The 22,028-nt window shown below is 40.7% G+C and overlaps 2 protein-coding genes across 2 annotated transcripts in view; one reads left to right on the top strand and one right to left on the bottom strand.

The window, feature by feature from the left end:
- Positions 1-3,265: 3,265 nt before the first annotated feature.
- LOC110508313 (U6 snRNA-associated Sm-like protein LSm7) lies at positions 3,266-10,061 on the bottom strand. The gene is made up of 4 exons (XM_021588741.2): positions 9,908-10,061; positions 4,570-4,684; positions 4,260-4,331; positions 3,266-3,985 (listed from the first exon to the last, which is right to left on the bottom strand). Exons 1-4 carry the CDS (start codon positions 9,911-9,913, stop codon positions 3,843-3,845), a joined length of 336 nt encoding a protein of 111 aa, XP_021444416.1. The 5' UTR covers positions 9,914-10,061; the 3' UTR covers positions 3,266-3,842.
- A 165-nt stretch (positions 10,062-10,226) lies between these two features.
- The window catches only part of LOC110508312 (signal peptide peptidase-like 2B), a 49,785-nt gene continuing 37,983 nt past the window's right edge, over positions 10,227-22,028 (top strand). Inside the window, 5 exon segments of the mRNA XM_036966059.1 lie at positions 10,227-10,308; positions 16,864-16,980; positions 17,133-17,315; positions 19,168-19,257; positions 19,641-19,780. Coding sequence (XP_036821954.1) covers positions 10,261-10,308; positions 16,864-16,980; positions 17,133-17,315; positions 19,168-19,257; positions 19,641-19,780 — 578 coding nt within the window. The 5' untranslated portion in view covers positions 10,227-10,260.

Here is a 22,028-nt window from a genome sequence, read left to right as displayed (position 1 = left end):
TGTGGTTTATTTGGTGATTAGTTAGGCTTTATTAGCCAGCCGGCCCGCCTGCTCTTTGTGCGGGATTGTTTGTGTGACTAGTCTGCACGTTAGAGGTTAAACTTGTTTTCCTGTTCGTGGATTTTTTGCTGGACTGTTTTAGTCCCCGTGTTTGGGGCATTTGTTTTTGTGTGACTGTTTGAGGTTGAAGACAGGTGTCTTTTATACTGATAACAAGTTCAAACAGGTGCCATTAATACAGGTAACGAGTGGAGGACAGAGGAGCCTCTTAAAGAAGAAGTTACAGGACTGTGAGAGCCAGAAATCTTGCTTGTTTGTAGGTGACCAAATACTTATTTTCCACCATAATTTGCAAATAAATGCATTAAAAATCCTACAATGTGATTTTCTGGATTTTTTTTCTCATTTTGTCTGTCATAGTTAAAGTGTACCTATGATGAAAATTACAGGCCTCATCTTTTTAAGTGGGAGAACTTGCACAATTGGTGGCCTTCTAAATACTTTTTTGCCCCACTGTAGCTCAGCATTTAACACCATAGTACCCTCCAAACTCGTCATCAAGCTCACCCCGCCCTGTGCAACTGGGTACTGGACTTCCTGACGGGCCCGCCCCCAGGTGGTGAGGGTAGGTAACAACATCTCCACCCCGCTGATCCTCAACACTGGGGCCCCACAAGGGTGCGTTCTGAGCCCTCTCCTGTACTCCCTGTTTACCCACGACTGTGTGGCCATGCCCGCCTCCAACTCAATCATCAAGTTTGCGGACGACACTACAGTGGTAGGCTTGATTACCAACAACGACGAGGCGGCCTATAGTGAGGAGGTGAGAGACCTCGGAGTGTGGTGTCAGGAAAATAACCTCACACTCAACGTCAACAAAACAAAGAAGATGATTGTGGACTTCAGGAAACAGCAGAGGGAGCACCTCCCTATCCACATCGACGGGACAGTAGTGGAGAGGGTAGTAAGTTTTAAGTTCCTCGGCGTACACATCACGGACAAACTGAATTGGTCCACCCACACAGACAGCATCGTGAAGAAGGCGCAGCAACGCCTCTTCAACCTCAGGAGGCTGAAGAAATTTGGCTTGTCACCAAAAGCACTCACAAACATCTACAGATGCACAATCGAGAGCATCCTGTCGGGCTGTATCACCGCCTGGTACGCAACTGCTCTGCCCACAACCGTAAGGCTCTCCAGAGGGTAGTGAGGTCTGCACAACGCATCACCGGGGGCAAACTACCTGCCCTCCAGGACACCTACACCACCCGATGTCACAGGAAGGCCATAAAGATCATCAAGGACAACAACCACCCGAGCGAGCCACTGCCTGTTCACCACGCTATCATCCAGAAGGCGAGGTCAGTACAGGTGCATCAAAGCAGGGACCGAGAGACTGAAAAACAGCTTCTATCTCAAGGCCATCAGACTGTTAAAACAGCCACCACTAACATGCTACCAACATACTGACGCAACTCCAGCCATCTTAATAATGGAAATTGATGTAAAAATGTATCACTAGCCACTTTAAACAATGCCACTTAATGTTTACATACCCTACATTACTCATCTCATATGTATATACTGTACTCTATACCATCTACTGCATCTTGCCTATGCCGTTCTGTATCATCACTCATTCATATATATTTATGTACATATTCTTTATCCCTTTACACTTGTGTGTATAAGGTAGTAGTTGTGGAATTGTTAGGTTAGATTACTCGTTGGTTATTACTGCATTGTCGGAACTAGAAGCACAAGCATTTCGCTACACTCGCATTAACATCTGCTAATCATGTGTATGTGACAAATCAAATTTGATTTGATATATTACAAAGGTAAAAAGTAAATCCATACACGATAGGGAAAACTAAGCTAGGGAAAACTAAGCTAATCCACCCAAATAAAAATAGTACATTGATAAAAACAAAACAAACTCCCACTTCTTCCTTCAAATCTCCAAATGGCTTCTGACAATACTCTATGCAACTCCTCCGCCAAGAAATATTTCAATCCCAGGAACCGCACCCACAATAACTAATCTATTTTCCTGGACCTTCTCTCCACCTTGGCAGTGCCATTAATCACCATAGCTATAAAGGTGACAATGTCCACCTTCTTAACCTTTGAAATATCTGGGTCCTGCTGGTGAAAGACAACCCCTGCAGTCTGCAGTGAAGGCTTATCCACCACCATGGACTCTTCTGGAACACCATTTGAACCCTCAACCCTTTTAAGAACCGCTGCATATGAAACACTCTGGACAGCCCTGATTTTGGCCACCTCATTCTCCTTCACCCTTGTCGGGCATTCCAAAGTAGTTGCTTCATGGTTCCCACCACAATTGCAACATGTCACATTTTCATCAACTAAAACATGACATCTTTTCCACAACTTGGACATCTTGGCATCAGTGGCGACCCGTCATCCAGGGCAGGTGGGGCAGCTCCACATTTGTAGAACAAATAAATAATATTTTTTGGGCTTGCCTGTTTTACATGTTATTTGGCATTAATACATGTCACATATCAGTTTGCAAACAATGTAAAATATATATAATTCAGTTAATAAAGCTGCATACACACATGGTCTCTTTTTTGTTTTCTTGAGTAAGACAAAATGCAGATGTTTCAGCCTAGCTCAGTGCTTTCTGTGGTGGTAGGGCAAGCCAGCAAAATCTGGAGCGTTACGCCGTGATTGGCTCAGTGTTGTGTCACTCATGGTGCTGGTGCTTGGCTTACACGTACAAATTCAGCACACACACACAACATTCTATAATAGAATTGTGTTATTTGACGTGTCAAATTAAAAGCTTATTTAACACGTCAAATAGTGTTATATGACGTATGTTTTTTGACACGCAAAGACCTAAACGGTGTTCAATGTGCCTCAACCTAATTCATTTTGCCTACTGTTCTAACTTGGTGGTGCACATATAGCCTATAACCTGTTTTAGAGAAATGTAATTATTGAATATTGTAAGAGCTTCTCATTGTCTGTTTATATTGGGACAGCTTTATGTAGGCCCTAACAGTTTGTGGGCACCGTTTGTCACCGCTATAGTGCAATTAATGTTTAGTCTTGTGGCTTTGCTGGCATGCCACTTGATTTTTTTTGCCCCACCAAGATTTAAATGCTAAAATCGCCACTGCGATTGTGTATGGGTCTGTTTGTGTATGGGTCTGTTTCATTAACCACAATTATTTACTCCAGTTGTGCCCTATGTTCCATTGAGGCTCAAAGAAAACGCAAAACACACGAATAAAGAAAATAGTCAATGTATTACATTTGGAACGTAAAAACATAATATGCCATATCGTTCAATCCTGGCCTGACTGGGAAAACAGTAGTAAAAAGTAATAAAACCGTTTTCAGTGTTTACCATCACAGCAACAACAAAAAATCTGCAGTCAGAGACACTTACCCACCAAAAACGAACATTTAAATCACTATTCTTCAGTTATAAACAAAATACATGCTATCACACCATACCCTGCTAGATCAATATTCAGGTTGGCAAAACCAATTAAATTACAACAAAATGATTTTCCTGATTATAGGGACTCAAAGACGTGTGGGGCTGTAAACATGAAGTACACCTTGGGGAGATGGGACAGGGGAGTTAATCTCAATTATATTTAATTGAATCCTCACATCCTCCCTCCTTGTCTCCTTCTCAAAGCACGGAGTAAATCTTACATTCCCCACCCTCGGATCTTCTCCAATGCATTTTGCGAAGGAGGCAAGTAGAGGATGCGAGGAATCAAGGAAATACAATTGACATACTCCCCAGGAATTGGACTACTGTGAGGTCATCCGAGAGGAATGAGACTGGCCGACTATCCGTCCTGCTGCTGGATGAAGGGGTTGGGGATGGCTTCCATGCCGTCCTGAGGACAGATGAGCACCACGGACGTCCCTCTACAAACCACCAGGCCCAGCTGCCGCGTGTCCTCAGTCAACTTGAACTGGTCGTCAGGATCTGGAAACAACAGAAGGAAGTGACAAAACAGGCCAGAGGTCATTGATAGTATGTGCAACTTCACCATGAATGACCCAACACAACCTTCTTTATAAAATTGGCAAAGGATGACCTTTTGGTTTCATTGTCAATTTTTTTTACTGAGGGGCTACATCACATACGTGTTCCATTTAAGTCTGTGGGCAACAGTCTCCTCAAAAACCCAGCAGTGCATTTTTACTTCTGTAGAAGTGATATGAGGTCATACAAGCAAGATTTAGTTTCTACTACATACCCCGCAAGTACTCGATGGTGCTGTCCAATACCAGGTTCAACAGGGGGTCAAACCCCTTCAGGACTCCACTGGCTGAGACAAATACATTTTGATTATTATCTTGAATGGAATCAAGGAGAAGAACACTAGAGAAGAGGATGAGGACTGTGGCCAGTCATGGAACAGCATTTCCACACAGGCAAAAGTTTGTCAGTGTTCTGTTGTGAAAGCTGCATGTTTTCACATAGTAATGAAGAGGACTAAGTAAATGTTATCTTCACTTTCTTTTCAATAGCTAGATCAAAAGGTAAAAACTGTGATTTAGGCCTACCCTCTCGTCCTCCCTGAAACTTCACACGGATTTGTTTATCAATGTACTTTGACAGGTCAAAGATACTCTCTTTCTTCTTCTTCTCTCCTTCCTTGTTTCTGTCCTGGTTTCTGTCCTGAAAGGAAAACATTTAGTATATTTATTTAGCACGCTGCGATGAACCAATCATGAGTTTGAACCTCACGCTAACAAAGATTTCAACCCATTCCATCTCTCGCTAGTAGTGGTCAGAAGACTGTAACTAGATTGAAAGACACCTATTTTCAATTTGTAAGAACTATAGAACAGATAGTGGACGATATATTAGGTGGTTTAGGATAAGTTTATGCAGGGCCGGTTCCAGGCATAAGCGAAATAAACGGTCGCTTAGGGCCCCTGGCTGCTAGAAAATAAAAAAATTGCAATAAATGGTGATTGTGCCCACTCTGGTCTTGGCACGTGCACTCTAGCTAACAACTGGCAGATACAGTACGGGTAGCCTAGTACATGATGACATTATTATGGACATAAGAGCTCAGGGTGGGGGGGGTCAATCGGGGCTCCTGAGTGGCGCAGCGGTCTTAAGGCACTGCATCTCAGTGCTAGAGGCGTCACTACAGACACCCTGGTTCGAAACCAAGCTGTATCACAACCGGCCGTGATTGGGAGTCCGATAGGGCGGCGAACAATTGGCCCAGCGTTGTCCGGATTTGGCCGGTGTAGTCTGCCATTGTAAATAAGAAATTGTTCTTAACTGACATGCCTAGTTAGATAAAGGTTCATCAAATGTTTCAAAAATCTAATAATAATTAGGCAGCCAAGCATTGATCATCATGTCACCAGAAGAAGATCATATATATTAATTGGAAAGGAGTAATTTATTCATTTTAGAGGTATTTGACCCAGTTATGTTAGAGACATGAAGACTTACATACATTGTCAACCTGACAATTTCTAATGATTATTTATCAATTCAATAATGTTTGAATAACAAGTATATTAGGTAAATCTGCAATAATAATTTTAAAGTAAAAATAACCATTAGGTGTAACTACTGATCAAAATGAATTAAGTAGGTCCAAATACCTTGAGTTATTATATCAATATTTGCTCATAAAAGCGTTTCCACCGCATTTTCTTGCATAATGTATTTTACTGACACAAAAAGATCCCACCTTGTCTGGAGTGTTTTGTTGACACTTGGAAAGTTTACAGACAAATTAGCTATTTCCTTTAGGCCTGTCATGACATTTTTTTTAATCCAACATGTACTTTACTCGCATAAAAAGGTTAGATGGAAACCTGGTTATTTTCTCTACGCCCCATGGCAAAAAGTGTACTATCGCAGGAAAAGAATGTCAAGAAGGGGGCTGTCATGCCAAATAGTGTCCCCCTCTACGTCACAATGGGATTCGATGAGCTCTAGATTGTGTTGCTAAGTAAAAAATAAAAAAATAAGATTGTGTTGCAAGGTCTGTTGCTAGAATTTGCAACGTTCTGACCGGATTACGTAATGAACCAAAGCGTCCGTTGCTATGCTGGTTGCTTGGCTCCAATTTACTTCGTAGGTTGCGGGCAGTTCTAATTCTATTTCACCACATAAACGCATAAAGTCTGCTCAAAATTATTAACCCAGAATTGCCACGAAGTGGCAAACAAATCCAAAAAGGCTAGAGTTAATGGAAGAAATTATCCACTGACATTTTTTTGCATCTACCCTTGGTACATGCAGTCCCCTGAGTTGGCCACTAATAGGAACTGCGCCTCCGTTTTTCACGTTTATTGATAAATGCACAGTTTCTGGTTGTCCAGAGGTGTAGTCATTACGTCTTGCAACGGAAACCGTTGAAGAACCAAACGGAACGAGGGAACTGCCTGAATTTGTCTAATAAACTAGTTTTCGTTGCAAAACATTTTATGTTTGGCGTAAACGGTTTCTGTTGCAAAGCGTTTTTCAACAGAATATGAGTAATGAATACACCCCAGGTTTTTTTTTTATTAATTTGGATGCTTGTACACTGAACAAAAATATAAACCCTACATTCAATAATGTCTAAGATTTTACTAAGTTGCAGTTCATATAATGAAATCAATTCATTTGGCTCTAATCTATGGATTTCACATGACTGGGAATACAGATACGCATCTGTTGGGTCAGAGATACCTTACAAAAAAAGGTAGGGGCATAAGAGCCGAAAACCAGTCAGTATCTGGTGTGACCAACATTTGCCTCATGCAGCGCGACACATCTCCTTCGCATAGAGTTGATCAGGCGGTTGATTGTGGCATGTGGAATGTTGTCTCACTTCTCTTCAATGGCTGTGCGAAGTTGCTGGATATTGGCGGGAACTGGCCCACACTGTCTTACACGTTGATTCAGAGCATCTCAAAACATGCTCAATGGGTGACATGTCTTATGAGTATGCAGGCCATGGAAGAACTGGGATATTTTCAGCTTCCAGGAATTGTGTACAAATCCATGCAACATGGGGCCGTGCATTATGGCGGCTACCAAGATCTCGTCACAGTATTTCAGTATCTCTGTGCATTCAAATTGCCATCAATAAAATGCAATTGTGTTCATTGTCCATAGCTTATGCCTGCCCATACCATAACCCCACCATGGGGCACTTTGTTCAGCAAACCGCTCGCCTACACAATGCCATACATGCCGTCTACCCGGCACAGTTGAAACCGGGATTCATCCATGAAGAGCACACTTCTCTAGCGTGCCAATGTCCATCGAAGATGAGCATTTGCCCACTGAAGCTTAATTGCAGTCAGGTCAAGACCCGGATGAGGATGACAGGGCATGCAGATGAGCTTCCCTGAGATGGTTTGTGCAGAAATTCTTTGGTTGTGCAAAACCACAGTTTCATTAGCGTTCCTAGTGGCTGGCCTCGTACGATCCCACAGGTGAAGAAGTCGGATGTGGAGGTCCTGGGCTGGTGTAGTTACAGATGGTCTGTGGTTGTGAGGCCGGTTGGAGGTACTGCCAAATTCTCTAAAATGACGTTGGTGGTCGGCTTATCAAATCAAATTGTATTTGTCACATGCGCCAAACCTTACCGTGAAATGCTTACTTACAAGACCTTAACCAACAATGCATTTTCAAGAAGAAAAAAGAAATTGCAATAAAATAACAATAACGAGGCTATATACAGGGGATACCGTACAGGTTAATCGAGGTAATTTAGGTAACATGTACATGTAGGTAGGGGTAAAGTGACTCTGCATAGATAATAAACAGTGAGTAGCTAGTACCGGGAGATAAAGTAACATTCAATTCTCTGGCAACAGCTGTTACCAATTGCTCACTCCCTCAAAACATGAGACATCTGTGTCATTGTGGCCTTTTATTGTCCCCAGCACAAGGTGCAGCTGTGTAATGATCATGCTGTTTAATCAACTTCTTGATAATCCATCCACCTAACAGGTGTGGCATATCTTGGCAAAGGAGAAATGCTCCTTAACAGGCAGTGCTTGACTTGGGCGGGAGCTGTTTGAAGGCTGTACCGACACTTCAAATTTTGGGGGAATTGCATACCGGCTCCTCTATAAAAAACTAAAATAGCCTATCACTGGCTCCAGATGCACACACCAAGGCAAAAAAGGTTGATCAAAGTGGAATCTTCATTGAATAGCAATGGAAAGTGGGTATTCATTTCTTGATTCCGCTTAGTTCAAGTTTATTTGCCTCTAATCTGTGAATATGTGTGTGCCAGTAGGCTTTTCGGGATTGTGCAGATTGAAAATGTGCCAGCTTGAATGGCATGATGCACTGTTCCAAATTGTCAAATGAGGGTTTGTAGGGTCACGAAAAGTCATGGAAATTAGTTTCATAATTGTTAATGTAATTCATGAAAGCACACTTTAAAAATGATCAATCAATTAAACAACTACATATCAGCCAATATCGGAATGACCCTTCAGTGCAGGTCTATGGTGCTGCGTGTGTGCCAGTGCGAGTGGGCCGTTGCCCGAGGAGAGAGAGCGACATTTCAGAAGCAGGTATAAAATAACGACAGACTGACTAGATCACCAATTCAAAACATACCTAGCGAGACAACTGCTACTAGTTAACTATAGCTAAGCATTAATTTCATTGTTGCCTTTCCACCAGCACTGTAGAGCCTAAATACATCTGCACATTTGGAAAGCTGGGATTCTCCTCTATTAAACATTAGCCATGTAATTGCGACAACGTTAGAATATTTTTAAGAGTAGCCTAATTGACAACTTGCTGTGCATAGATCTCCCCAGAAACATTAATATTTCAGCCTTATATATAAACATGTCTAGTTAGATACCTTGCTTTGAAGTAGCCTACCGTATCCATTTGATCCCTGTTTAATTGAATGAGGGAATAATTTTATAAAAGACAAAAGTATTTGGTTGTAATGTTAAAAGCCTGCACACCCAGGACCTCTCCAGATGGAGGGTTGACCACATGTTAACAGCATGTGACTAACAGTGCAGCTCTATGTGGGGGACTAAGTGCCTTGATTAAGGGCACAACCACTGTAGAAGGTGGTATGTCTACATCACACAGAGCAGCTTTCAGTGCTTCCAGTGCCAATAATACTTACTTTTTCATGTAGGCTATAATAATAATGAACATTTGGTTAGAAGTCATGGAAAATTTGTATAACCTGTTAACAGTAAATAATCAGGTCTGTCCAGCATAATGTCATTTGTGAATTTCAGTGAACATAGTCTAATGGACCGATTTGGAAAAAGATAGCTCCTGCACTTCTTCCATCCCAAGTCAAGCACTGCTAACAGGGATGTAAAACAATTGTGCACAACATTTTAGAAATAAGATTTTGGAGCGTATATAACATTTCTGGGATATTTTATTTCAGGTCATGAAACATGGGACCAACAATTTACATGTTGCGTTAAAATGTTTGTTCAGTATAAAAGCCTACCAAATATTCCACAACCTCCTGCAGCCTGTATGAACTGCCCTGTTAGATTTTTGAAGTAGACGGCCCATCATTCTCAGACAACTTGAGTTCATTTGATGATTATGTTTTTTTTTTTTTTATATCTATACGGAATGTTCTTATGTGGTCTAACGTTGCACGTTTTGCTGAATATATTCTCGTCATCTGCAACGTCCCAACGGGGTTTCAAGAGATATTTTTTTTGCTTAGTCGGTTTCATTGACAACACGATGCAATCTAATTAGCACGCTCCCAAATATGTCTACTCTGCCCTCACTTGCTAGTTACCAGAATACTGTTGCTGGATTGAAAGAGACACGTATTTTCAATCGCTAAGTAAATAATATACAATAGTCAATAAATAGTTTACGACGATTTAAAAAAGTTTATAGAAGATATGGTTGACTCACCGCCATTTTTAAACTGTTCCAGCTACGCCTTTCGAACTCCAACCTTTGACCCGGAAGAAGCAAAATAATCAATTTTTAGCTCCTCTGTTTTAAGTTGTTTCTATATACATTAAATCAAATTTAGCCTATTTTAGACCAATTTTAACTCCTCAATGTATTTTAAATCACAAGTTTAGCTAACATGCTGACATAAAACACCTGGATTTTATCAAAATAATTTCATTGGCATCGATGTAAACCAATCAAAATGTATGTACCTCGGCGCTGGATCAAAATCAACCAATGATAAACGCATTTGATAATATGGGCGGGAGCTGTGCGGGTAATTGGGAGATAACAATAAGCTAAGCAGCATGAAGGCTTCGCTAAACCTGGTTTGGGCAGTTATTTTCATAAAACAGGTGAGATTGGTCTCATGTCTATCCACCTAATATAATGTGACCTTAATCTGTAAAACAATCTAAACAGTCAGTACTCGTACTTTTGTCGAGGTAATTAGTGTGTGTAACAGTATAACTTTAGACCGTCCCCTCGCCCATACCCGGGCGCGAACCAGGGACCCTCTGCACACATCAACAACAGTCACCCACGAAGCATCGTTACATACAAAAGCCGCGACACTTGCAGAGCAACGGGAACTACTACTTCAAGGTCTCAGAGCAAGTGATGTCACCGATTGAAACGCTATTTAGCGCGCACCACCGCTAAATAAGCTAGCCGTTTCACATCCGTTACATGTGCATGCTAACATACACCAACGATTGAGTACAAATCAAATTTTATTTGTCACATGCGCGGAATACAGCAGGTGTAGGTAGACCTTACCGTGAAATGCGGCCTTTTTTTAACCGACAATGCAGTTAAAGAAATAGAGTTAAGAAGATATTTACTAAATAAACAAAATCAAATCAAAAAGTAACACAAGAAAATTACATAACAATAACGAGACTATATATAGGGGGTACCTGTACCAAGTCAATGTGCTGGGATACAGGTTAGTCGAGGTACAGTAGGGCGCTGAGAATATTCGTAGCTACACAGGGCTCGTTTTATTGTGTATTTATTTAACCTTTATTTAACTGGCAAGTCTGTTAAGAACAAATTGTTTTTTACAACGAACAGTCCCCTAACGATGCTGGGCCAATTCTGTGCTGCCACATGGGAATCCTGATCATGGCCGGTTGTGATACAGCTCAGGATTGAACCCAGGTCTGTAATGACTCCTCTAGCACTGCGATGTAGTGCATTACATGCTGACCACACCGCTTGCATCGTGTGTGCATCAACGAGCGTCTGTGTATCCAGACGCTAAAATAGAACTTGGTTCTATGTGTGACACTTGACATGTGCAAGTCCTGCCTCTCCCATCTCCTCATTGGTTTTTAGGAGCATTTACCCACTTGGGTGATTGAACGATGAACTGAGGTCCACACTCCAGTCCAGTTGGTAGTGGTAATGCACCTTAAAGTTGGTTGCCAACCACCATATAAAGCCCAAAGAAGAAGTAGCCAGAAGTTGGAGAGATTACTAGAAACTAACTCAGTTTACCCCTTTATCTGTGGATTAATTGTCAGAGTAGAGGGCCTTGTGCATTTCAGGTAAAATAACAACCAAATGTTGATATCCCAGGACAACAGAAAGGTAGCGAGCTAAATTGCCATTAATGTTTAATTCTTTTCGACCTGTCCCCAAATTAATATAGTTGGTTCAGAGTTTATTTTGATATTTCAACCTGTGTCGTGATCACGTCTAGTGTGGGTGGACGAAATCAACATGCGCGCGAAGACGCATGCGGGCGGTCTGTTCCAGCATGTTAGACCGCTGCGCGACTCAGGGTCTGCTAGACGTCCTCTGTAAATCCTTCTGTAATATGACTTTGATAGTTGAAGTATCGCGGTGGTTTAAGATTAATTCATTATACACCTCTCATATCGTGTCTGCTGGTATTGTCACTTTGAGAAATATCTAGCTAAGCTTGTGCATAAGAGTAAAGCTAGCTAGCTAACGTTAACTAACTGGTGTTGGAAAGATGCAGTACTGCACCCACAGTTAACGTTAGTGTGGCCAGTCTTAAAGACAATTTAGGCTTGCTCTGGAAATGTGAACCAGAGGCTCCATAGGTCCTGTATTAACACAAATTCACTTCCTTGACAACTTCATTCACAACCAGGCTGGGATTAAAAATATAGGACAAAACACACATCACGACAAGAGAGACACCACAACACTACATAAAGGGAGACCTATGACAACATAGCATGGTAGCAACACCACATAACAACAACATGGCAGCAGCACAACATGGTAGCAGCACAAAACATGGTAGAAACATTATTGTCAGTCCTTGCATCATAGCTCTGTCTATGAATTTGAGGGTGGTTACATTTCTCCAGCCCTATCATCAGCTTTTTACCGAAACAGGGGCGGGGACACGCCTTTGTTATTGTTTCTACTGCTGATTGTCACTTTAAAGTCCGAGGACCTTGTTATTTTCAGAGGTAGACTGGCTCTGACAGCCAAATACTCCATCTAAACGTGTATCGATTCCCAATTTAGATACCGTTCTAGAAACATAAAGCCCTTTACTTTAATATTACATCAAAAATAATTTGTCAAATGCAAAATATACACTTACTGTACAGTGTTATAACCGGCTTCATCACAGTTGCAGCCGACAGTATATTTTTGGTGACAACACGCTTCTGGCGGCCTTCTTCCGTTACACAGGTGTTTGGAGCATGCTAGAAAGCTAATTAGCACAGGTTGTCCCTCTGTCTTCCGTAAACGTGCTGTAACATGGAGATATGGCTGTGTGGGAACACTAACCCTGTAAAAGTGTGTATCAATTTAATCTGTAGTTTTTTTTGAAAATGATTTCTTGCTTATATGAAGGATACTAGAGGTCGACCGATAATGTTTTTTCAAAGCCGATACCGATTATTGGAGGACCAAAAAAGCCGATACCGATTAATCGTCGAATTTTTTGAAATTGTTATTTATTTGTAATAATGACAATTACAACAATACTGAATGAACCCTTATTTTAACTTAATATAATACATCAATAAAATCAATTTAGCCTCAAGTAAATAATGAAACGTGGTTTAAATAATGCAAAAACAAAGTGTTGAAGAAGAAAGTAAAAGTGCAATATGTGCTATGTAAGAAAGCTAACGTTTAAGTTCCTTGCTCAGAACATGAGAACATATGAAAGCTGGTGGTTCCATTTAACATGAGTCTTCAATATTCCCAGGTAAGAAGTTTTAGGTTGTAGTTATTATAGGAATTATAGGACTATTTCCCTCTATACAATTTGTATTTCATTAACCTTTGACTATTGGATGTTCTTATAGGCACTTTAGTATTGCCAGTGTAACGGTATAGCTTCCGTCCCTCTCCTCGTTCCTCCCTGGGCTCGAACCAGGAACACAACGACAACAGCCACCCTCGAAGCAACGTTACCCATGCAGTGCAAGTGAAACAACCACTCCAAGGCCCAGAGCGAGTGACGTTTGAAATGCTATTAGCGCGTGCTAACTAGCTAGCAATTTCACTTCGGTTACACCTGCCTCATCTCGGGAGTTGATAGGCTTGAAGTCATAAACAGCTCAATGCTTGACCCACAACGAAGAGCTGCTGGCAAACCGCCCGAAAGTGCTGTTTGAATGAATGTTAACGCGCCTGCTTCTGCCTACCACCGCTCAGTCAGATACTTAGATACTTGTATGCTCAGTTAGATTATATGCAATGCAGGACACGCTAGATAATATCTAGTAATATCATCAACCATGTGTAGTTAACTAGTGATTATGATTGATTGTTTTTTATAAGATAAGTTTAACCTGTTATGGCTGCATCCCTTTGTTCTCAATTTCCGCCTGAAGACATACCCTAATCTAACTGCCTGTAGCTCAGCCCCAGAGGCAAGGATATGCATATTCTTGGTATCATTTGAATGGAAACATTCTGAAGTTTGTGGAAATGTTAATTGAATCTAGGAGAATATAACACAGTAGATATGGTGGAAGAAAAGAGAAAGAAAGAGCATACGTTTTCTGTTTTTTATTGTTGTAGTTTCATCTTTCACATGTACTAGAATAGGCACACAGTCAGATAGGATGCTGGAGATAATTTTGATGGATAACACAAGAGGGCAACTGTAGATGTGCAAAGTTTCAGACTGATAACTTCAGGAATGGATGAGCTACATGACATTTAGCATGAAGTCACCCAGGTGTCCCACACAAGTTGCCCAAATGTACCCAAGTGGCCGAATTGGTGAAATGACCTATAACTATATACAGCAGTGCAAATAACTATATACAACATATCAAAAAGCAATTCTAACACACACACACACACAAAACAATTTAAAAAAAAATATTAGAAAATAAATATTTGTTAAAAACAGTACACGCCTTGGAAGTCCTCGTCATAATATTTTGCTGCCTGTGCCCTGTCCCATAGCAGTCTCTTTCTGATGTAAAGCAGAGGCAAACTGAACAAGTGGTGCATTTCATGCGACACAGAACACAACAACGCCTCCATGCTGTGCCCTTTTGGCCCTGAGGCACAGTCATGCCTGCAGTAATGAACTGTGGCATATGAACACCACTGGGGGCAGAGGTAGAGCGGGCAGCTTGGCACCGGGGGCTCCCAGTCGGAGTCGCTATCACTGTGAAAGAAAACATAAAAAAAATATTTGTATTGTATGAGCCTTTTATCATCACATAAAATAAACAGATATGTATTGTATAGAGCAGAGGGAACAGTCACTAAGGTGAAGTGCTGTTCCATTCAACTCCGGTCATTGTTGTGGGCCTGCACTCGCCCCTAGCACCCAATGGCTATTTCATATGGAAATGAAGAGGAGTAGCAGGCGCAGTGGCCATGTGTGTGTTTGCTGTTCTACTCCATTCCATTTGAATAAAAAAATGGAAAATATAATCTGACATGGAAAAAAATAAATATACATATATATACACACACACAAACCCAAACAAACCAACACACACACACACACACAAACAAACCACACATTTCATTGCAATTTTTAAATTTTGTAAATTTTTTATATATAAAATATATATATATATATATATATATATATATATATATATATATATATATATATTTTTTTTTTTTTATATTTCATAAAACGGCATTAGCACTTACCCGTCCAGAAGTCCTGTCCTCGCAGACACAGCTCTTCAGTTCGTTTGAATCATAACACTCCAAGATTCCTCAAACAAAACATCTGTCTCACTTTCACTTTTTCACTTTCACTTTAGACTTTGACTTCGCTTTTCCTGATTTATTCGCCATGATATCTTCAATGAAATCGTTGAAACTACAACTTTCCGAAATACAGCTGCGCGTAAAAAGCCTTACAGCAACTCCTCTGATCGTCAAGGCGAGAATGGAGTTCCTTGCGCGTGCGATTACAAACAAGGAATTGTGGTCCAACCCAAAACCATTACATACTGGCGTTTACCTCAGCTCATTGGCTATCTACCCAGCTAGATTTCAAGAAGATCAGTGATCATTGGGCAGAAATATAGTCAATCAATGAAGCTTCGCTAAAATTATTGGTGCGTAAGGTAGTCATTGCTCGTTGTCTTCAAATCAGTTCACTTTGGTCAATACTCCCCGCAAAAAAAAAAACAATGACGTTTGGCTGTGTTGCAAACATCCAGATGAATGCACTGAAACCAACCATGACTAGATAAACGATTGTTTACGGTGTGTAATCACGTCAAATGCTCCGTAAAAAAATTGCTAGAGATGGAATTCATGGCACAAACAGTTTACAAAATGTTTCGATTTTGGCTATAAAAATTGATTTTTTCAAAGAAAACGGCACTTCATTTGATCACTGGGACCCTCAGGAAGAGAAATAAGAGCAAAATATCAGAATGTAAGTCATCATTTTACCTTCAGATGTAAATGTGTAAAAACTGTCATGGCGGAAAATGTTTCTGTTGTTGATTGCTCTTCTCAAACAAAAGCATGGTATTTGTTCTCTGTAATAGCTATTTTAAATTGGAAAACATAGTTTGATTACCAAGATTCTAATCTTTTGAAGGGTGTAAGACACTTGCCTTTTCAAGAATGTTTAATGTTACGAAGTTGTATTTTTAGTTGTCACTCTGAAATTTCCCCTGATGTTGATCCCTGTACAGGGATCGTTAACTAGCTAGCAACTTACCTTGGCTTACTGCATTCGCGTAACAGGCTCCTTGTGGAGTGCAACAAGAGAGAGGCAGGTCGTTATTGCGTTGGACTAGTTAACTGTAAGGTTGCAATATTGGATCCCCAGAGCTGACAAGGTGAAAATCTGTCGTTCTGCCCCTGAACAAGGCAGTTAACCCACCGTTCCTAGGCCGTCATTGAAAATAAGAATGTGTTCTTAACTGACTTGCCTAGTTAAATAAAGATTAAATAAAGGCGTTACATTTAAAAAAAAAAAGGCCAAATCGGTGTCCGAAAACACCGATTTCCGATTGTTATGAAAACTTGAAATCGGCCCTAATTAATCAGCCATTCCGATTAAACGGCCGACCTCTAAAGGATACTATGCTTCCAAAACCGTACCGCAAATGATGCGTGTTAATGTTCAGACCAGTGGGGGCTACTGAAGGGAGGATGGCTCATAGTAATGTCTTGAATAGAGTCAATGGAATGGTATCCTACACCTCAAAAACGTTGTTTCCATGTGGTTGATACCACTCCATTGACTCCATTCCAGCCGTAATTATGAGCTGTCCTCTCCTCAGCAGCCTCCACTGGTTCCGATTGAGTGTCGGGGATCGGTCTGAACATTACACCTTCGTCCAATGACTCTTATGTGTAATGTAATGGAACTGAGAGTCATGATCAAGGTCTAGGCCAGTCTCTGAAACATCTTAAGTTCTTCTGACCACTGTCTGTTAATAATTTTCATTCTCTTATGCAAGGTTGTCGGGGAATATGGCATGGCCCATTTCAGAAACAAAAGCCAGAGCAAAGGAAAAGATTACTGCATCTTCTTCAACTCCCAGTGGGCTCGTCTACCTCAGCACCTCGACAAAGCAGTAAGTGGTGGAGTAACCTAAATTCCTGAGAGATGTCGGACAAACAGTAGTGTGTGTTTGTGCTCTATGCTGGATACTCTCAAAATACAGCTGCCCTGACAAGTTGAAACATTGCGAGCGCCCCCCATTGTTAACCTATCCTTTGTCTCCAGTCCCGTCTCCAGATCTATGACCTGACACCGTCAGTCCTGTGTTCCTCGTCGGACGTCCCGGAGGGGGGCTTCACCAATCGTATCCCCATGGTAATGAGGGGGAACTGCACTTTCTACGAGAAGGTCCGCCTGGCCCAGCTCAACGGAGCTAAAGGCTTGCTCATCATCAGCAAAGACAGACTGGTAAGAGGTGAATCTTTCTTCAAAGACAGGCTGGTAAGAGTCATATCCAATGGTGTATTGGAGGGTAAAACCACATTTGTGTTCACCCACCTTCGGCAGAAAAAAAGGCATTGAAAGTATAGGGAGCGCAACTTTACTTACCGCGAATGGCAATCAGCATTTACAACTACATTACTGGTCATATCATTCAGCAAAGACCGGCTGGTAAGAGTCAACTCATTTAGCAAAGACAAGCTGGTAAGAGACTACTCATATCATAGACAGGCTGGCATGAATCAACTCATATCATTCAGAAAAGACAGGCTAGTAAGAGTCAAACCATATCATTCAGCAAGTCCTATCATGTTAGCCTGTGGTTCCATACTTGTCTATGTTCTTTAGCTATCTCTCCTGTTTCCTTTGATCTTCACTACTGCAGTTCTAATAGGCTTGGAAGCAGAATAAGAGCATTTGAACACACCTTAGTATTCAGGTTATACAGTCACCACAAATTATTGGCACCCTTGATAAAGATGAGCAAAAAAGACTGTATAAATAAATGATATAAATACTGAGCTATATTGTATGAAAAATTATACAATTGCTTAGAGAAATAGATTTAGTTTAAGAAGTAATATATGTTTTCTCAAAGATGTGTCAAAATTATTGGCACCCCTAAAGATTCTTAGAAATTAAATCAAACAAAATGAAATCTGCAATAACATTCTACTTTAAAAAAAAAATGTAATCTCAGTTTGTACTGTATTGTGGCCTCCAGTATGTCTTCCAGTTTCACTGGGGGTATGAAAACTTGGTAACACACATGTACAACGTATGTCATCCATCACCATGAGAAAAGGCAAAGAAAAGACAAATGGTTGTTCGTCTTCATAAATCAGGCATTAGGTACAACAAGAATAATTAAGAAGTTAAGAAGTTTAAAACCACTGGAACAGTGGTCAACTTGCCTGGTATTGGATGCAAGTGTCCCCATGCACAGTGAAGAAGATGGTTTGGGAGTCAAAGAAAAATCTAAGAGCCAAAGTTGAAAATTACAAAACTTGGTATCTTCGGGTCACTAAGTCTCAAAACCACGTACACTAGTGGTGGGTTTGGCATCAAAAGAAGTATGCTGAAAATAACCTCATAACTACTGGTACCTGCCTATATGGTGGTGGATCTTTTGATTGTATGCGGCTGATTTGCTTCCACTGGTCCTGGGGCCCTTGGAAGAGTTCCTGATGCCATTGACCTTAACAAGTACCAGGATATTTTAACCAAAAACCTGTCTGATTCTGCCAGGAGGCTGAAACTTGTGGATCAATAACTCCAAGTACACTTCAAAATTCACAATGAAATGGTTAATTGACCACAAAATCCACATTTTGCATTGGCCCTCTGTCTCCTGACTTGAACCTGATTTAAAAAATCTGTGGTTTAAATGGAAGAGGGCAGTCTAAGTGCAGACTGAAGGATATCAACGATCTGGAAATATTATGTTTGGAGGAATGGTCTAAGATCCTTCCCAATGTGTTCTCCAAATTCATGAAATATTTTTGAAAAATATGCCGGAGTTTTGAAAACAGGGCTGCCAATACTTTTGACACCTATTTTCTGGTTGTTTCTCTGAGCAATTGCATTAGTATAAAATAATATAATTTTAGCACACAATATAGCACAGTATTTGTATTATTTATTTTATACAGTCTTTTTTGCTTTGTCAAGTGTGCCAATTATTTTGGAGGTGACTGTAGGTCATCGTGTGCATCTGTCCTAGTAGCCTACTTGGTGTATGAATAATAGATTGAATATAGATTTTTCTAAAAGGCTTTTGCTTCTGTACAGTATTTGCTAATTTATTTTTCCTGATAAGACCCCACCAGCAGGAAACAAGACTCAGTATGAGAAGATTGACATCCCTGTGGCGCTGCTCAGCTACACTGACATGCTGGACATCAGTAAGGTGAGAGGGGAGACCAACCAATATGAGCCTAGGTGCCAGCCATCATGCTTGTTTGACATGACAAGGACCGTCAAGGAGTAGAATGATGGCACAAACAGATCTGGGACCAGGCTACATCAACACTGTTCAGCAAGGCACAATGTGGGATTGTGCAATGTTCAGTAAAGCATATATCTTATAGATCAGAGATGCCTCTAACATGTAGAGAAAGCATTAAGGTACCAGGTCAGTTCTATTTATGACATGTTTTATCTGCCGCGATTGGCATGTTGCATCCTCCTTCCTGTATGTGACTCTGTTCAAACAAACTTAATGTTTGACAATTAACGTGACTAACAAATATCAATAAATTGACCCAAATGCCATGTTCCTGTCCCCTGCAGACGTTTGGACAGGGCCGAGAGGTGGCCATGTACGCCCCGAGCGAGCCTGTTCTGGACTACAACATGGTCATCATCTTCCTCATGGCTGTGGGGACGGTGGCCATCGGAGGATACTGGGCCGGCAGCAAGGACATCAAGAAGTACGACTGGTAGTAGTAGTAGCAGTAAGGACAACAACAAGTGAGACTGGTGGTAGTAGGATCAGCAAGGCCATCAAGAAGTGTGGCAGATATGTACAGTATGGACACCTACTCATTCAAGGGTTTTTATTTTATTTTACTATTTTCACATTGTAGAATAATAGTGAAGACATCAACACTATGACATAACACATATGGAATCATATAGTACCCCAAAAAAGTGTTTTAAAAAATCTAAATATATTTTACATGTTAGATTCTTCAAAGTAGCCACCCTTTGCCTTGATGACAGCTTGGCATTCTCTCAACCAGCTTCATCTGGAATACTTTTCCAACAATCTTGAAGGAGTTCCTACATATGTTGAGCACATGTTGGCTGCTTTTCCTTCACTCTGCAATCCAACTCATCCAAAACCATCTCAATTGGGTTGAGGTCGGGGGACTGTTGAGGCCAGGTCATCTGATGCAGCACTCCATCACTCTCCTTCTTGGTCAAATAGCCCTGTTGGGTCATTGTCCTGTTGAAAACAAATAATAGTCTCACTAAGCGCAAACCAGATAGATGGTATATCACTGCGAAATGCTGTGGTAGCCATGGTAGTTAAGTGTGCCTTGAATTCTAAATAAATAGCGATTGATGGTTTTTGCGACTGCACTTGAAGAAACGTTCAAAGTTATTGACATTTTCCGGATTGACGGACCTTTATGTCTTAAAGTAATGATGGACTGTCGTTTCTCTTTGCTTATTTGAGCTGTTCTTGCCATAATATGGACTTGGTCTTTTACCAAATAGGGTTATCTTCTGTATACCACCCCTACCTTGTCACAACACAACTGATTGGCTCAAACGCAATAAGAAGGGAAGAAATTCCAATGAACTTTTAACAAGGCACACCTGTTAATTGAAATGCATTCCAGGTGACTACCTCATGACGCAGGTTGAGAGAAAGCCAAGAGTGTGCAATGCTGTCATCAAGGCAAAGTGTGACTACTTTGAAGAATCTAATACATATTTTATATTTTGATTTGTTTAACAATCTCTTTCGTTACTATATGATTGCATATGTATTATTTCAAAATGTTGATGTCTTCACTATTATTCTACAATGTAAACAGGAAGTAAAACCCTTGAATGAGTAGGTGTGTCCACATTTTTTTGACTAGTAGTGTGTGTGTGTGTGTGTGTGTGTGTGTGTGTGTGTGTACAGTTGAAGTCCAAAGTTTACATACACTTAGGTTGGAGTCATTAAAACTCGTTTTTTCAATCACTCCACAAATGTCTTGTTAACAAACTATAGTTTTGTGCATGATACAAGTCATTTTTCCAACAATTGTTTACAGACAGATCACTTATAATTCACTGTATCACAATTCCAGTGGGTCAGAAGTTTACATACACTATGTTGACTGTGCTTTTAAACAGCTTGGAAAATTCCAGAAAATTATGTAATTGCTTTAAAAGCTTCTGATAGGCTAATTGACATCATTTGAGTAAATTGGAGGTGTACCTGTGGATGTATTTCAAGGCCTACCTTTTAACTCAGTGCCTCTTTGCTTGACATCATGGGAAAATCAAAAGAAATCAGCTAAGACCTCTTGTAGACCTCCACAAGTCTGGTTCATCCTTGGGAGCAATTTCCAAACGCCTGAAGGCACCACGTTCATCTGTACAAACAATAGTACGCAAGTATAAACGCCATGGGACCACGCAGCCGCCATACCGCTCAGAAAGGAGACGCATTCTGTCTCCTAGAGATGAACGTACTTTGGTGCGAAAAGTGCAAATCAATCCCAGAACAACAGCAAAAGGACCTTGTGAAGATGCTGGAGGAAACAGGTACTAAAGTATCTATATCCACAGTAAAACAAGTCCTAGATCGACATAACTTGAAATTGAAATTCCTTGCTCAGCAAGGAAGAAGCCACTGCTCCAAAACCGCCATTAAAAAAGCCAGACTACGGTTTACAACTGCACATGGGGACAAAGATCTTACATTTTGGAGAAATGTCCTCTCATCTGATGAAACAAAAATAGAACTGTTTGGCCATAATGACCATCATTATGTTTGGAGGAAAAAGGGGGATGCTTGCAAGCAAAAAACAAAACAAAAAAAAGCATGGGGTGACAGCATCATGTTGTGGGTGTGCTTTGCTGCAGGAGGGACTGGTGCACTTCACAAAATAGATGGCATCTTGAAGAAGAAAATGATGTGGATATATTGAAGCAACATCTCAAGACATTATAGCT

This window comes from Oncorhynchus mykiss, chromosome 28 (assembly GCF_013265735.2).
Source record: "Oncorhynchus mykiss isolate Arlee chromosome 28, USDA_OmykA_1.1, whole genome shotgun sequence".
Classification (NCBI taxonomy): Eukaryota; Metazoa; Chordata; class Actinopteri; order Salmoniformes; family Salmonidae; genus Oncorhynchus; species Oncorhynchus mykiss.
The sequence above is the reverse complement of the archived record's forward strand: the minus strand, read 5'-3'. Positions and strand labels throughout refer to the sequence as shown.

Bases quoted from the DNA above. Each gene is read 5' to 3' on its own strand.
- LOC110508313 (XM_021588741.2), bottom strand. The intron at 4,332-4,569 runs GTAGGCCTAAAT...TATTTGTCTCAG, and splicing joins GTTTCAGGGAGGACGAGAGG to CCAGTGGAGTCCTGAAGGGG. The intron at 3,986-4,259 runs GTATGTAGTAGA...TGTTGTTTCCAG, and splicing joins CACCATCGAGTACTTGCGGG to ATCCTGACGACCAGTTCAAG.